The 17978-nt window shown below is 44.8% G+C and overlaps 1 protein-coding gene across 3 annotated transcripts in view; it reads left to right on the top strand.

The window, feature by feature from the left end:
* The first annotated feature begins 886 nt into the window (after window positions 1–886).
* Window positions 887–17978, top strand: part of PDE3A (phosphodiesterase 3A) — a 274755-nt gene continuing 257663 nt past the window's right edge. The window contains exon 1 of one of the 3 annotated variants that reach the window (XM_075758081.1): window positions 887–1212. Coding sequence is in view for 2 of the 3 variants with exons in the window: in XM_075758070.1 (XP_075614185.1) it covers window positions 1617–2474 (858 nt within the window). In the remaining variant the exon portion in view is untranslated. Of the gene's footprint in view, window positions 1213–1257; window positions 2475–17978 lie in introns of those variants that run through there. The other 2 variants (XM_075758070.1, XM_075758061.1) reach the window with 2 other exon arrangements.

Genomic DNA, 17978 nt, shown 5'->3' on the forward strand with positions numbered 1-17978 from the left:
GATTGCATTTTTCTGTGGCTTATATTATGATGTGCTAAATACATTACTCCATGCCCTTCGGTGGGACCGGGGGCTTTAAGAATAAGGCCCTGATCTCGCACGGGCTTTTACTCCGCACCTGAGCCGCACTGGTGCAAAGAGCCATTTTCAGCAGCCCAGGGGTCCGGGCCCCAGTCAGCCCCTAGTAGGCTGCCAGGAGCCCTCCGGCGTGAGGGCGAGGCAGGTTGGAGGAAGGAAACAGTGGGTTTTGGATGGAGCCACAGCCTAGAGATTCGTAACGTTTCGGAGGACCGTAGCCCGCTGGTTTTGGGATTCCAGTTCGGGCTTCCCATTAAAACAACAACAAAAATAGTAATAATCATTCATAAACATCCATCTTTTTGACTTTTTTACGGCCTCGTAATTGCCCCCCTCCCTGACAGGCAGATTTATGCCCCGGCCGCCAGCGCCCGGTGGCAGGGAGCTCCGCCGCCCGGGTGGCACCGCCGGCTCCTGCCGGGGGTGGGGGGGTGGTGGGGGCGTGGGGGTGCGGGGCGCTCCCCGGCCCCAGGCGGAGACGCGGCGGCCCCGCCGTGCAACTGCGGAGTCTCCTCCGCGCCGCGGGCGGGCAGGGCCGGCGCAGCCCTTCCCCAAGAGTCGGTCCGGCCGTTTTGAAAGTGGGAACCCCCAATTCCCCGGCTGCCTGCTGCTTCGTTATCGCCTCCAACACTTCCCCTCCGCTGCTCCTTTTTGGTTTGTTGTTCTGTTCGGGTTTGGGTTTGCTTCTGGGGCCTTCGGCAGCCGCCCCTCCCGGCTGGAGGGGGGCCCTCACATCACTTCATTTTTCCATGCAAAACTCAAGCACTATCCCCGCAGCGCTCAGGAGAGAAATGCTTTCCTTCTCTTTCTTCCCCTCTTACCAAGCAGCCTCCCTTCAAAGTCCCTCCCGCGGATCTCTCTCTCGCCCTCCCGGCAGGACTTCGCAACTTCTGCCCGCGGCTCCGCTGGCCTTTTTTTTTTTTTTTTCTTTTTTTTCCCTTTGGTCATTTTTCCTTCCCTGCGGTCCGCAACGACCGGGAGGCTCCTTTCCCGCGACCACGGAGCGCGGCCGGGACAACCACGGACCGGGCGCGGAGTCTCCGGCGGGCAGCGCCGCCCCCTCCTTCCCTGCCTCCGCCAGGAGCGCCCGTGAGGGAAACGATGGCCTAGAAATTAAGCAGCAGCACTTCTGAGGTGGTACATCTGCCTCTCCCCTGCCCCCCCCCCCCTTTTTTTTTCCTCACACTGTTTAGGATTTCTCCGCGTCTCACTCCCTCGCGCACTTTTTTTTAAATTTATTTTTAATTTACTACACCCCCCACACTTCCAAGCCCGAAGTGGTCGCGGAGGAGGCGAGGCGCTCCCCAGCCCTTCATGCCCGGCGCTGGGCTCTCGGGGAGGACGCAGGCGGGGGGCGAGCACCGCGCTCCGCAGGAAATGCCGGTGCCGCGGCGGGGAGCGCCCCCGGCCCGCCGCCCCCCGGCCGCCTGCCGCTGACCGCCGCCGGGGGGGTCGCTCCCGGCCCCTGCCCGGCTGGGAATAAGCCCCGGGGCGGGGGCCCGCGCTGCCGGGGGTGCGCAGGGAGGCCCGTCGCGGCCATGGGCGGCGGCGAGGCGCGGAGCCCGAGCTGCATCGGGCGCTGCCCGCCGGCGGGGCGGCAGCCCGGCACCCCGCGGGGCGGCGGCGAGGCGGAGGGGGGGCCGGCCTCCCGGGCCGCGCTGCCGCTGCCGCCGCCGCGGGAGACCTGGCGCCGCCGGAAACTTTCCTCGGCGCTGTGCGCCGGCTCCCTCTCCGTGCTGCTGGCCCTGGTGGTGAGGCTGGTGCGGGGGGAGCGCGGCCGGGACCTGGCGGCGGAGGGCGGCGCGGGGCCGCGGGGCTGGGGCTGGCTGCCCCCCGGCGCCGTGCCCCTGGGCCTGGCCGGCGCCTTCTTCGGCGCGGGCCGCTACCTGCTGCGCGGCGGCGTGCGTCCGCGGACGGCGGCGCTGCTGCTGGCCGCCTGCTGCGGGGGGGAAGCGGTGGCGCAGACGGCGCTGGCGGCGGGGGAGGATCACTTGCTCTCCCTCGCCGCCACGGGGGTGGTGCTGAGCTGCCTGGCCGCCGTGACATGGCTGGTGCTGAAGCTGAGGCAGGGCGTCCTCATGCTCGCCGTGACTAGCGCGGCCAGGACCACGTCCCTCGTCGCCTTGGAGAGGGTCCCGGCGTCCTGGCGGCCCTACCTGGCCTACCTGCTGGGGCTGCTGGGCATCCTCCTGGCCGGCTACGCCGACCGGCTCTGGCCCCCGCGGCGGGCCGCCCCGCTGACGGAGCCTCCCGCCGCCCCCCCGGCCGCGGACGAAGCCCCGGTGCTCAGGCGGCGGCGGCGGTCCAGCTCCATGATCTCCCCCGAGATGTCGGGCGGCGGCGGCAGCAGCAAGACCCACCGGCGGACCTCGCTGCCCTGCATCCCCCGGGAGCAGGTAGGGCAGGGGCTGGGGGGCGCGGGTCCCAAACTTTCTTGGTGCCGGGTGGGGGTCCCGCCGGTGCCGGAGGCGCGGGGAGCTCTGTCCTCCCGGCCGCTCCGCGGTGAAGGGGCCGAGCACGGTGCGGGCTTTTCCCCGGCGCCCCGCGGTGCGGAGAGCCCCGGGCGGCAGCCCCGGGACGGGCTGGGGCCGGGGGGAAGCGGGGCTCTCCGGACCCAGCCTGACTTGCGCCGGCTGAGGGTGACGGGGAGAGAACTTGGGGTTTTCTTTTCTTTCACAGCCATCACCGGCGCTTGCTTTTCTGAAGCCTGGCAGAAAGTTGGGGCGGATGGTACTCGCTTGGCTCTTGGAGCTGGTGGGAACCTGCCCTCAACACAGCCCTCAGGTTTCCCAGCATCACTTCCGAGCCTTGCTTTTTCAAACCTGTAGTTTCCTGGAAAGGTAGTTTAGCCTTATTTAAACTTGCTTTAAGCTTTAAAGGTCTGTGAGTGTGAGCCCAAGCAGCTTGTCCTCGGTGGGAGAAATCCCTTATCAGGGCGATAGCTTGTCCTCTGAGGCTGGCCCGCACAGTGCGGTGCTCATCTTTGCACTTTGCCTCCCCGGGGCTGTTCCTGTGCGTGTAATCAATAGCTCCTGCTCCGCTACGGTTGTGGGAAGCAGTACGAGGCACAAGCGATTTATCGCAACTTTGTTTCCTTTAAGAGGTCGTGATTTGAATGGATGAGTGAGAACTCACCGGCGATGCGTTCTTTTAAATGCACACCTTAAAAAAAAATGGAAAAAGAAACAAGCAGACACCATTATCTTTACTGCACGGCTGTATAGAGTCCTGCCATGGACACAAGGTCAGCTTAGTTCTGCGCTCAAAGCGTTTTATCAATTTTTTTGAGATTTAAGATTGCCCTGCAAAAGAACCGTTTGATGGGTCGAGCGTAAGCGAGTGTACTGAAAGTCAGTGCAACCCTCGCTGAGCAGTGGAAAGGGAAACCTGGGGGAAAATAAGTGGCAAATGGTGTTAGGCTTTCTTTTTCAATTAGTTCTGAAATTGATTCTGTGCGCTGCGGTCAACTGAAGCATATTGCCATACACCAAAGGTTTTCTTTCAGGTTGCTTGCTGGATGAGCAGCTAAGTATTTTCCAACTGATGGCATCTAACCATATGGTGTTGGTGGCTAGTTTGTTTCTGGAAATGGTTTGATTACATCCCTTTGTGGTTGGTTATGGCATTTTCTAGAAGAGGGCCTGACAACCTTATATACTTGAGGCTTATTTTACAACAAATGTACTTATTTAGCATTTTCGTTTAGATAAAATAAATATTTACCACAGTGTCCAGGCAAATACAGTGTGAAAAAGTAGAACACTGACTCAGTTCTGACTTTAATAGGAACGGAGAGGGATGTAAGAATAATTTGTAAATACAATATCTAAGGCAAGAAATTAAAACTCTTTATACTTACTTGATGATGCTAGGTGGTTTTGGTGGTTTCTTACAATAATCATTTGTAAAGTTTTAAACATATTTCCACTTACTTTTGCACTTCAAATAAAAGCAGCTTTTCAGCTAACATTTCTAAATGCAATCATTCACTAGTTTGTGATCATGGCCTTCTCTTTTCTTATGGAGGGAATTCAATCTATGTATACCTGGATGTTAAAATGGTGATGGATAACAAAGTAGATTTCACCCTACCTGCCCCCCCCTCCAAAAAAAAAAAAAAAAAAAAAAAAGTTGTTTTACTTAGGGACAGTGGTCAGCTTTGCCTCGAGCAATTCCCGCTTCCAAGTTGCGGAGCTGGACTGGAGTTGGCTGGCTGTTCAGTTTACCCACTGCAGGATTTTGGCAAATTTCTCTTTCTTTTGTTCTCACTCACTATTAATCAATAGCGAGATCTGGTATTGCTTGCGTCACTGCGTGATTAGAAATGGATGACTACTTTCGAGTTTGGGGAGGCTTTTGTCTTTCCTTTTTTTAAAGCACAATGTGGCTGTGTGTATGTGAACTTCCTAAAAGCTGTCCTCTTAAATAAACGTTAGCAAGACAGAAAAATGGAAAAGCTGAAATAAAGCTCTGCAAAGATCTTGAAGAAGTGCTGGGAGAAGTGGGACTCTCTTACAGCAAAGTTTCTGTTTATAGCAAAAATCAGTTCCCCATAGACTTAAGAAACCATAGGTAAATGTTTCTCTTTTGGATAGTTTTTAAATATAACCTGTTAAAAATAGAGATGAGAGCTTTATAAACAAAACCAGGCCTTCCCTCACCCCGTTTTTAAAAAACATGTCCTGAATGTTTCTGGTCCAAAAGATTGCTTGTTAATATGTTTGGGAGCTGCCAATAATTTTCATCAGGAAATGGATCTACTTTATTGCTTTGAAATACATGCTTTCATTTGGTGAGTAACATTAGGTGAAGTTTTAGAGATGTTTCCCATCACCTCTCATGTAATCTTTCCTAGTGCTGAGCACTTAATTAAGCTTTTTATTTTTTTAGAGTTCAATTCCCTCCCTATTTGTGATCCCTCCCTGTTTGTGATACGAGATTCCACAAACTTTGGAGTTTCTGAATTTATATTTTTTTAGTCGCAGGCATCTCAGTTGTTATCTGAATTTTTCCCTAGTAGAATAGAGAATTGAATCTATGTGGCCTTGTGATGTAAAGGACAGTTCCAGGAATTGCAAACTAAAATCACAGAGATATTAGCATATTTAAAATTAAAAGTATGCTTCTGTTTAAGCTGCTAGTAAGAGTAGCTGGAAATGTGTATGTCACTAAATTACTACTCCTGTGGAAGCATCTTGTCTAGTTGCTAATCACTTCCCAAAAGAATTTAAAAAGAAAAACTGTTTCATTAAAAAAACCCCGCCATCCAAAATAAAACCACTTTTGTTGCTAAAAGTGCTCTTTACTGGTTTTTCCTTTAATTTTATTTTTTGTGGTTGATTTTTGTATATGTTCTTGCACTTTCTCAACTTTGGCAAATTCTTTGGATTAAAAGCTTCCAGTTTGGCATGTGTGTAGATCTCATTGAGAAATGTGTGCTTTGTAATAGCCTGATCCTGCTCCCAGCTGAATGTTCTCTCCCTGTGATTTCATCAATGCCAGCTGAGGATGCTCAGCTCCTTGAGGGCTCGCTCACCCAGATTTGAAAGAGGCTGCAGAAAGAAATTGTGAATGGATGGATAAGATGGTGAATGAATGAACAAATGCGCTTTTTTTTTTTCTTTCCTGGTAAATGCATAGATACCGCCAGGGCAAGGGCTTTTGGAGTTTCTACTTCACATTTTTGCAAACATTTTGGTTTTTCCTAAAAGTGTGGAGAGGAGGTGGGGTGGTGGTGGTGGTGGCAGAAAGGTATTCTACGTCTTGGTGTTTCCTGTTAAAATATTACACGGCCTGTGTGTTCTGGAGCTTGTGCCTCTGATCTGTGTGTGTTAATCCTGACATGCAACAGTCTAAAGGGATGACTTTGCCTTGGTGGGTAAAAGGAGGTAGTAACTGGGCAATTATAAACTGTGCTGAAGAGTCCTGAATTTGCTTTTAAGCCTTGCTTGTTGTTTGTTTTGTTTGGGGGGGAATGGGAAGCTTTCAGCTAACTTGGATTTGTTACAAGTGTGTGTTAAATGAGCTCGAACAGCTGCTGCAAGTAGTTCAATTTGCTTAGCCTTTTTAGATTTCTTTTTTCCTTAATCAGAAAACTGTCACAGGTACAGCATACAGCGGGGTCTGAAGTACTTTCTAATTCCCAAACCAACGGGTGACACAACCCCATATGAGAAGGCAGAAGCGAGGTGCTGAGTCTTGCCCTGCTGAAAATCCATGCAGGAGGTAGCACCGGGATGGAGGAGTTTCTCCTGCAGCTCTGATGTCTCCAGCTGCCAGGCCGGCAGCTCCATGTGCAAACTCCTGTCCGTGTCCTCTGGCTCCTGGAGCAGAGAGGTTTTCCTTCCTTCTTTCCCTTTGCTCTTTTCCTCCATATGAGCAGTTGGAGAAGTAGAAAGCTGTTTGCCTCACTGAGGGGCATCTGAGGGTCTGTCATTTATTTTTCATCGGTTTGAGATCTTGGTAGCTGTTTCGTGCTGCCACATCTTTCCCTGCCTGTTTCTCCTTTTAAAAAGTTATTTTTTTCAGATAAATAACTTTAGTGCCAGACTCCTCTGTCTTCCTCCAGCAGCCGTGGAGCAGTTTTAGCTCGATTTGACCATTTTTTGTGGGGTTCTGGATGGTGACTCTGCCTGTTCCCAGTCTATAGCCTGGGAAAGTGGTGAGCCTCCGGGACTGTCGTTATCGCTGCCTGTCTGTGGAGTTGAGAAGACAATGCTGTAACAGTTCCCATGGTCAAAGATATCTCTTCAGCGATAAGATCTAAGAAACAGAGGAGAAAAAGAAATGTATTTGTTGGGGTTTTTTTCAAGGGAAAATTAAGGCTTTATCTGTTCTTCTCATTGTTTGACAGTGAGAGCTTTGTAAGTGCCAGGAATATGTTGCTTCCCCCCACCCCCATCCTTTCCTGGTTCTCTATCATTCTGCCCTAAAGAAAGGAAAGAGGTACCCTTATAATATAGCCAATTTTTAATATGATGTATCCTGCCCTCTGGTCTGAAAGTAGGAGAGATCAGAGTTGAACATACAGAGATTTAATATTTTGGAGAAGATGATAGATTACATTTAGATATTGAACTTTATGTCAAAGTTATGGTCTCCTATTAGCCATGCGGTGTTATATACCATATACCTCCTTCTGCTAATAAGCTTTACTGAACTGTAATTACTCTGATAAGATTTTCTGGCATTACCATTTAGGTCATAGAAACCGAGGAATACTGAGGAGTTATGTCATCTGGTGGCTTGCTGAAACACAGCCGTGTAAAATATTTAAGTAAGGCTCCAGAAAAAAATCACCCAGGGATTCCAGATGTAATACTTTATTTTTTTTTTTTGCATGGCTTCATTTACGCAAACCCGCTCTACTTAGACTTTTTTCTTTTTTCTGTCAAGCTCACAAAAATGTAAAAAACTGCTGCTGGAACTCTCATGATTGGTTTAGAATCTATTTTTGTCAATCGGTTAAATCAAGAAATGTATATTATAGCATATTGGCAAAAAAAGTAAAATACAGTAGTGACTTTCTGCTCTTTTTGCCTGAAGTGTGAAAATGCGAAGCTGGGGAACTGAAAGAAATCCTGTGTACGCTGGGTTGTCATGTTAATTAAATAAACAGCCAGAACAGTGACCCTGTGTATGAAATGTGTTTTGAGAAGCTTGTTGGGGGTTGGAGGGGAAAAACAGTGACACATGATGTTTTGGACGTTAACTGCGACATTTGTATGATTTTGTCCTAATCTGCTGTTAGTGTGCTTACGTTCCAACTCTTTTTTGCAAGAAACTGAGACATAGCTGTATTTTGCAAATTGAAAGAACATTGCTTGGGATTTTTTGTTTAAAAAGTAATATGAAAAAAATAATAATCCCAGCCTGGAAGTGGAAAGGCTGCTGGGCTCTGGTGCCTGCAAACTGCAGGGCTCGAAATGGGGGTGAACTGACTGCATCCTAAATGGTTTGAGAATAAGAACAACACTACTGCAATTAAAGCTTTGAGCCAGTTTCTGTGATTTACTTAGGTAATCTAATGGGAGATGTACAGCCTGTAGCGTACTGCTTGACGGCTAAGGAAATAAATGTAAAGATTCAGCTAACGAAGTGGAAGTCGGGTTTTTCTTTGTGCACGTTTTTTCTTCTCTGCTTGGTTTTGAAGAAGTTTCTCGATGAATTATCAAACCATTTCCTCAAAGTCTCTTCTGTGTTAGTCAGAGTGTCATTCCGAAATACATGCTATTGGACACTGTAGTTTTTCAGGTTTATTTGTTTGCTTTCCAACTTCGCTGCCTCTAATAAGCCCTGCTGCAAGTACAGTGGAAGCATCAGGAATTCTCTGCATCGGGGTAAAGATTTGAGAAATAGGAGGGGGGGGGGGGGGAGGAATGTGATGTCTGTCCAAGTTTTAACTTGTGGGGAATATCGGTGTTTTTCTTTCCGAGTTGTCTTTGGAGACGACATGAGATTGTGCGAGGAAGAACTGCTATACCCCTTTATCAAGCTTCTCCTTTTTATTCGTAATGAAGAGTTTGAGTTTCTTTTCTTCTCCTTCTGCGTGGCTGTATGGAATTGTTATAAGCCCATTGTTATTATTATCATCATCATCATCACGATGACGGTGATGCAGTCACCGGCCGCCCCGCGTGCCGAGGGTGAGCGCTGGCGGGGCCGGACCCCTAGAGGGCACGAGAGCGCCGGCACGCGCCTCCGGAGCCGGCCCCGCCAAATCAGTTAAAAACATAATAAACAAAATCTGTCCGTGGTACTTAACTCAGCCTTTATATATATATATATATATCTTTACATATTTAACATTTTCCAATCTATCCGCTGCAGTTATTGCAGTTGCGTTTCTCGCTCCTCATAGCCCTTCGCTTCGGTCTGTCAGCGGTGAGGCTGGGCGCGGGGCTGAGGACGTCAGCCGAAACGACGGACGTCAGCCTTTAGCTGAACACCTGGGGAAGAGCGATGAGGTAGGGGGCAAATCACCAAACCTGCCGTAAAAGACGACTGCGCTTCTCTAATCTGAGCTTTTTGAGTGTGCTAACAAAAAAACCCCCAAAAAACCAAACCAACCAAACAAACAAAAAATTGGAAGAGAAGCGGTAGTAGGTTTTGGCCTTCGAAAAGCCAATTATGAGCGTAATTGGAGATCGTGGTGCAAAGAAGAAGCTGCATCCTGATCTGTCAGGAATCCGGAAAAATAGACTAAATCACCATTGCTTTATGTATTGTGGCACCTCATGACTCTATTCACACATGTAACTATTTATAAATAAGATGAGAAACAGCACATGAAGAGTGCAATAGCAGGGTGTGCTGATGAGACAAATGGTCCTTCGTTACCGTTGAACACAGGAGGCAGCTGGATGGTTTCTTAATGCTGCCTTTGGGGTTGCCGAAGGAAAGGTAAACTGTTCAGCGCAGGAAAGATACTGGTTATAAGAGTTTGGTTGGTGAAATTACATTGTTAATTTTGGAACCCGTCAGGAAAAAGACTTTATGTCAGCTGGCAGTGCTGATCACCGAAAAAGTCTCTGTGTGTGAAGTATTACAGTGAAATTAGATTAGCAAAGTCCTGGTATGGAGTGCTGTATTGAGTTTTGGTCGGCCACAGGGACTGGTTGGGGCCCACTGGTAGCCCAAACCTCTGATCATCGTCTAAGGAGAGGCTGGAAAGATATATAAAAATACATCTGACCAACCAGTACCAAATAGGTATTTTCCTAAAAATGGAAGAATAGAAGGGAATTTGAAATAAAGACAAAACCACCCCCCCACCCCCAAGAAAACCATCCTTCAAACAATTCCTCACCCAACCCTTTAGTTTTAAAATGCTGGGAAGAAGTCTGGATGTGTGAGATAGAAATAGATGCTAACTGTGGAATATGTATGTCACAAGGTATGAGTGAAGCTATTTCTAAAATCCTTAGACATTTGTATTTATTATTTATTGAAGTTTAGAGGTTTCTTGTGCCAAGCAGGTTGAGGATTAGAAAGACTGGCTTTTTTTCTTTTTTTTGTAATCTGATACTAGTTAGGAAGAAATTTCCCTGTTGGATACCCTGTTGTGGTATGATTTAGTGAACTTACTGTCTTATCTATCTGAAGTGTCCACTGACCAAGACTTACTGCTTCATGACTGTGTTCATGTTTTTACTACAATTAACTACTGAAAACAATTAGGGAGAAGATATTTATGAGCATCAATATAGCTATATGCTTTCCCTCTCCTCCTGTACAAGGCTGGAAAAATACGAAGCCTCCACACATCAGAAGTAGTTCAGACCGTAGCCGAGGCTTCCTTCTCTAATGCCCCTCATCCGCCAGTGAAATATGCTGGGTTAAAGTGACTTGTTTGCATTTTGTAGATTGCTTAAGTTGTCTTTGTTTTGTAGTAAGAATTTATGCTTTGGTTTGAATTTTAAAATAAAGTAAAATTATATTCTACATCATTAAATTTTTTTAATGGGATTTGTGTGTGCATAACTGTGTAGGAATGATGCTTTTCAGACATACTCAGGATGCTTTTCTGATGGTTGCTGAACTCCTGAGACAGACCCTGATGACAGTTTAAAAGCAACCATTTCTCTTAGATTGGTTGGTCCTCTTAGAAATATCTCAGCCTCATTAAAAGCTGTGTGAAATACAATGTTGACGAGGTGCGATGGAAAGCTGTATCACTTGCTGTGTTTTGAGGATCAAGTCACTGATGGCAGTTGGATTTATTTTTTTATTTCAGAGAAGCTTCTTGTTTCTTTGAATAAGCTTGCAGACTGGTTTTCTTTGTGTAAATGATAATAGCATAGGGGAGCAATGGTTACTCCAAAACTGAACGCTACTTAACCTGAGCAGCATCCTTCTGACTGATGTTTGACTAAATTTGTCCATGAGCATGACATGGAAATGAATTCCAGAGGGGGAAGGAGTTGTGCTTGAATGCTAAAGGTTAACTATTTTTTGAATTGTTGCACTCCCAGCAGGTTGATGATACCTTGCTAGCATCTCTATATGCTGGAATTGTGGCCAAATCACCAGCAATAATCAAAGTTATTCCACACCGATACTTCTGCTAGTCTCTTACTTTTGCTATACAGTTGTAAATAAACTAATGTATGTTTTGTTACCTATGTTACGTTGCTCCTTAGTAAAAATGTACACCCCAAATTTACTTTAAAATGAGAATGTGGGGCAGCTGAAGAGGCCGGAGTGGTGGGCTGTCTGCCCTGTGGTGGCAATGAAGCCGCTCACGTGGCAGTCTGCAAAGGCACCCTCAGGAGTGTTTATGTTTGCTGTCTGACCAGCAATGGATGAAGGCAGTTGGAAAGGGTGATGAAAGGTTGAGAAGCTACGTCCAAGCAATATTTTCTTCAGTTCTGTGAGCAGTAATCCAGATATGCTTGCCCAGGCTTTTCGTTGCCTGCAGAATAAAACTTGTGAAACCTTGTCTATGTTAATGTATTAAATCTCAATTGAAATGACAGTTGTAGAAAGGTGCAGACCGCTTTGCAAAAATGTAGGTGAAAAAGGGCTGCACAACTTTGTCTTATGTGCTGTCCCCTCTCACCCCTGTTTTTGCAGTTTCAAGTGCTTTTATTAGGAGATTCTTTCTTTCTTCTTCCTATTATAGCCTGTTAGAGTTCACCAGCTAACTGATCTAACTTGGTTTTCCTTGCAGAGTAGACCGTGCTGCTTCATTTCCACCACACCTCCCCAGTGCAGACAGGGCTATTTCTGTATTGGTAATACTGAAATCCTTCCCCTGGCACTCGCTTGGTGAGTGGCAAAAAAAGTGTTGGATGCTGGTAGAGTTCTCAGGTGCGTTCCTCTTCCGTTTTACTGGTGATGCTAACCACAGGTTACTCTTGACAAGGTCTGTTCACTGTATTTTGTGTTGATAAGGAACTTAAGCGTGTTTGGGTGCCTTTATAATTGCAAGGTAACTGATAAGATATTTTACATGTGGCTGGAGTTTTAGTTTGAGTCCGTGAGTGGGATTGTTACAGGAATACCTGCGCTGAGACGTAGCTCTGCATCTGACTCTTGTGAGACAGTGAACACCTTTAACTCCTCCTGGAGGTTGTTCAGTGATATTTTAAAATTTGTATTGTGCGAGTCAAGGTTGGTTAAAAAATGCTCTTTTCTTACGTTCTTTTTGTAGTGATTACTGATAATCTCCTCCCTGCCTCCACTGACTTCAGTGGGAATTGAGAGTGCTCAGTCCTCCCAGGGAAACAGGCCGATCCTTTCAGTTGAATCATTAGTGCCAGAGGAGGGTGTGTTCCCATACACAAATCTGCAGATAGCTTTTTTTTTTTTAAATTTTATTTAAACAGCTACCTCTTCTTTTTCTTATTTTAAAGTAATCCAAAGCTGATGTTGGTTGTACTGCTCAAAATGTGACTTGAGACCTTGTAGCATGTTTTTATAGATGTGTGTTCACACACGCATATACATATAATTTATAGGTGTGTGTGTACACACGTATATACACACTCAAATTAATATTGTGTAGCCTACAGGGATGGAATTCTTCGTTTGACTCTGACAGCACAGTCTGCAGCCTGAGTTACATATGACATTGTTCTTTCTGGATGTTTAATAATACTTTCTGCCGTTTCCAGAGGTAGGCATGTTTGTTAATATGCAAGCCTCTGTAACCATTGCTTGACTTTCGATTTGTTACAGTTTTAATCTTTCCTTTTCTCTAGGAAAGAAAATTTGCAGTCTTTCTTGACTTGCAAATGTATGCCAAGTTTTGGAAAACTTTTCTTCTTTTATTTGTAAATACTTGAACAGTGATTTTGATCAACAAATAAATACTTGTGTCTTACTAATGCATGCTATTCCAGTACTCAAGCTGGATCTTGGTGCTACAACTCTGTTGTAGACCTGCAAAGCCATATAGGTGCTTTACGTGGTATCTCTGGTGCCTGGGCTGACTTGCCACTAGCTTTAGCTGTGACGTGGAGCTCGGGACTGGCTGGACAAGGGGAGCTGATAAAGGTCCCTGTGCAGCCTGAGCCAGAGTCGTTCTCGTGGGCGTAAATGGGGCTTGGTGCATTGCTCTGCTTGGTTAGAAGTGTGATAAGACCAGGTGAAATAAATAGGCAACTTAGATTTTTACAGATAAGGATGATGGGTTTTAGCCAGTGAAACTCACTCTGTTATATGTAATGGATATATTATTGCTGTGATGTACCTGTTCTCAAGGAAGCTGTGGACTAGTTCGTATTTGTTATTTATTAAGACAGTTCTGAAAATGTATTTATTACAACAGTTCCCTGAAATTGGCTACATTCCTGTTGATTCTGAATTCTGTATGAGGTGAAATGTTGCAACGTAATTCATATGCCATTACTGACTTCTTTTTTTAAGACCAGCTTAATTCATATGCAAGTCCCATTGTTAAATGCAGTCCTAATTGTCTACTGATTATACAAAACTGCAAATGAATAAACATTTTCTATTAAAGGATTTAATGCTGTACTTCCCTTGTGTTTGTGAGGAACTGAGCTGGGAGGATGACTCTGCCAGAGATTCAGAAGTTAAAAGGGGGGGTAAGGGTGGAAGGGGAGCCCTACCCTTTCCAGTAAAAGACTTCTGCTCAGAGTTGCACAGCATTCGTCTTTCCTCTGCCTTGTGGAGAAGCAAACGCATCTCGTACTGCCCAGAAGCAGGCAGGTATACCAACAGGTGTACACAATTTGATTGTTTTAGGCAGCGCTGGCTCTGTACGTGCCTCATTACAGAGACTGTCCTGAAAATCTGTTCAGCGACAAAGAGAAATATTGTCTGTGCCATACTGATACTGAAAACTGACTTCTGGGTTGCAGAATTCGAAATGCTAATTCTTACTAAGCTTGCTGTGTTTGTGTCAAGCGGTGTAATAGAGGAGCATGGGATAACAGCGCGACAATTAGATGGGTTGGGGTGCCAGCACTACAGCACATAGTCCAGCTTAAATTCCACTTGAGGATCCAAGCCTGTTGTTTCCTCTTGGCAAGGCACCTTTGGAGTCAGAGCCAGCTAATAGGAAATACTAGGCACCGGGGCTTAACTCAAGTTTAGGACATTTAAACCTAGCTCTCTGGGTGCATGTGATACAGAGAGAGATGGCAAACCCGAGTGTATCTTGGACAATTCTTGAACATTTTTAAGTGAAGTAGTAAAGATATATTGCCTATCTCCTTCCTCTTAAATCTATCTAATCTTTATTTCAGCTTTCTCTTCTACTGTGTGTGATGTATAAATCTAGTCCTAAAATGTGTGATGTTCTTATTCAGGGTTGATGGATGGTATATACTTGTGGATAACAGTGACTGAGGCATAGATTCAGTGTTTTTCATTCCAATATTTTAGCTGCCATCATCCTTGGATCTAGAAGTTTCTTTTACTTTTGTATTATACATAGACAAGAGAGAAGATCTTTAAGATTAACCTTAAGATTTCCTGACTTGGGCTGTGATCGGCCACTCCAGTAGATTTCCCCCCCCCCCCCCCCCCCCAAACTCAGAATTTTAAATTCTGTGTTCATGCCCAGACATGCTGTCGTGTTTAGATCTTTATTTTGTAGTTTTCCTTTGGGAACTGCAACTGATCTGTGATCAAAAAGGATAAAATTCTTGGCCATGAATTAGTACAACTCCTTAATGGAAGGGAATTTGTGGCTGCAAATATACATGCTTATTTCATGTTCTGATTTGCTTTATATATTGTCTCTTCTCAAGTGAAAGTGGAAACATGATGCTGAGGAAAACATTGATTTTTAAACTGAAGTCCGTGTATTGCAAAATTTACTGATATGCACTTAAAAAAAAACCCAGCCCAAAAAATCCTCAGGTAGTGGGAGCGATGACAAAACAGTTCATTTACAGTCATTCAGTGTACTCATGAGAACTTGGCCTAGGGGCCTCTGGGTCTTTTATTTGGTTAAGGTTTTTAGAACTGAGATAAAAGTAATCATCAGATTGTCTTAATCATTCATAATAGCAGGTGAAGGAGATGAGAACTTTAGGCAGCAACTTGATAGCCCAGAGAGCTGCTTTCTATCTTGCCTGTGATCTTAATGGATTGCTATCTAAAACAGCGAATCAGTGTTTGTAAGCATAATTATGTTGTACGCTATCTTTTGAATGCTTGAATTTGCAATCGCAGATGTTTTTAATGAAATTTTATATATCTAGCTTAGATGTATGTAGGTTTTTTTTCCCCCAAGTGTTTATTTAATAAAAAGCAAACTTAAAGAGAAGTGTTATGATACTGATGCCACATGCTTTGAGTTAACAGCTTCCTTAGTGCCACTCTTCTGAGATGTGATGAATGGTCAAATGTTCCTTTTCGATCTAGGAATGTTTACATCAATGAGCTGATTATTCCTGTGTCATCTTCTAGCCCGGCAAATCTAAAACCCCTTTCCTCTCTCATGGAAGACAGGCCAGAGAAGTTAAGGGTGGGCTTTGGACACTTGATTCTGCTTTCACGTGTAAGAAAGGTGGGTTAGATTTGTTTCAGACTGTGAGTGACACCCAAGAAATGCTGCAGTTTTGTCTGATGATGTATTTTTTTTTCCTTAGCTCATCTTACTTCTTTCCCTTCAACCAGATTCAAGAGCATCTGGTGATTTTGTTTGTTTGTTTGTTTTTTGGTTTTATTTATTTTGAGGGGTGGATGTTTGTTTGCTGAGCCAGAGAGATCCATCCATGGATTTGAATCTATGGAGATGTTATCTGACATTTTAAGAGATAACAGAGTTACCTGGCTCTAAATGCAAAAGCTTGAATGCAATAATTCGTTGGTGCCTTGGAGGACATTTCCACACATCGATGACATATGCTCTGGTCACAATATGGGATACAAACATGAAGGGCTTGTAAAATAAATAGAATAATAATAAAAAAAAGGCAGTTTCAGATAAGCACAGGTAAAATTTCCAGTTAGTGTGTGAAGTCTGTCTTAAGAATGTATATTAATTGCAGAAAGATGCTCACTGTTTTTTCACTTGTTAACACAAATTCAGGAAATGCATTTAGTTGACCTCCACTGTTATTTCCCCTCTCCCTCTCTTTTTTTTCCTTTTCAGAGTCTCTTAATTCTAATGATATGTATATATATTTTAAATCTTTTGCTTTCCATAGACTGCAGCGGCCTTTCACCTTTTGGGACTGTTTGTTCTGAGTGATGGCTGGAGTGATAGTGCAGCTTGTGTGACATCATAAACATTTGTGTTGGCAGTCCTTCCTCAGGGATGACTCTGAAGTCTGACAGTGGTGAAGATGACTAAGTAGAGACAGATTTATGTGGAAATCTTATTAATACCCATAAAATAGAGAATGAAGGCATAAGAAATTTGGCTCCAAATAAACAACCAAAAAATGCTCTGTTCTTAGAAGCATTTGGCACAGCTCCATCATGCCTTTTGTGGGAACTGGCTCTTTGTCTGGCCTAATCTTGACGTATTTTTTTTTTTTCTTCTTCTTTTTAAAGATTACTAAAGACTTCCACTTTTCCCAAACTTTCTCACAGTAGAATAAAATTAATTTTCACTTTGGTAATGCACAAATCAGTTAATTATTTCAAAGACAATGTAAAACAGATGTCTTGCCTTGTTTCTCCACAAAGATTTAACAGTAGCCTTGCTGTGAGATCTTTCACTGCCACTAAATGTCCCTAGATGTTATATAGTGCTCATCATCAAAGCAATTTACAAAGAAGGGGAAATATTTTTCAGCTACAGCATGTGATGGCTGGAAAGAAATTGTATCAGAGGTGTGAAATCATAATTCAATTTTCTGGTACTTGGATCGAAATTTACCCAGACTTTTTTAAAGAGGAGGTCTGAACCTCATAGCAGAGGTCTGGCTGTTCATAATGGGGCTTATGATAAGGGGTTCTGGTGGGGAGTCCCTTTTTGATTCGGCTTTCTGAAAGCAGAAAGTTAGCAACTAATTGAGCATTGTGTCTTTGTTCTGTCCTGCGTATATATTCTTTTGACCCAGCCTGTAGCTCTGAGTGTCTCACAGGATTCCCTGCCATTGCTGTCAAGGCTCCCAAGAGCAGTGCCCTGCTTGGCACACCCGGCACTCTTATTTCACATTTGCTGTTGGCAACAGAAGTCGTCCCTCTATCATACTGCTGGAAAGAAAGCCTCCTTCAGTCTTAATTCAGTTCAGCCCACAGGGTGGTGAATATTGAAATGCATGTGCAACAACAGGAGAGAGAGCTCAGCACCTGTTGGGAAAGACTTGCCAGCAGTCAGATGAAAGGGTCTTCATAGGAGTTTTGATATCGGCCTTGGGAGAGGTGCCTGTGATGCTCGGTGTGTGCTAAGACATGTGCTCATGTCTGTGCAGCTGCAGTAGGGTTTTCTGCTTAGAAAATTCATCTTGATTTTTACTATAATATATCGTATGTACAGGCAAAATTCTTTTATAAATTAAATACCTCCACGTGTTCCTTGCATGTGGGAAGAGCTTTTTGTCCTGGAAATGATTTCTAATATTCTGAACACTGTTTCTTCCCTATTCCTGTTGAATGTGTAATTGAAACAATTTCTGTTTTCCTTTAAACTGTTACTGTAATGACCTAGGCATGTAGTTCATCGAGCCATTGTGTTTTAGATCTTTAACTCATCCATGAACCAGTGAGTGTCTTGTATTTTTTCCATGTGTGTATTATTTTTCCCAGCAAGTACAATACGCCAAGCTCACTCCTGATGTGAGCACATACTGATTTGAAATAGGAGCCAATGAATTAGCTTTCAGGGTTGGCTTACGAACAAGATCTCGTTCTTTATTTGTTTACTTCTACTTCTTGAATGCATGTAGTTTTTAGGCCTGCTGTTGGCACTGTAACCATTTCAGGAGAACAAAGCAACAACAAAATGAAGAAGAAAATTGGAGAGAATC

The sequence above is a fragment of the Balearica regulorum genome, chromosome 1 (assembly GCF_011004875.1).
Source record: "Balearica regulorum gibbericeps isolate bBalReg1 chromosome 1, bBalReg1.pri, whole genome shotgun sequence".
Classification (NCBI taxonomy): Eukaryota; Metazoa; Chordata; class Aves; order Gruiformes; family Gruidae; genus Balearica; species Balearica regulorum.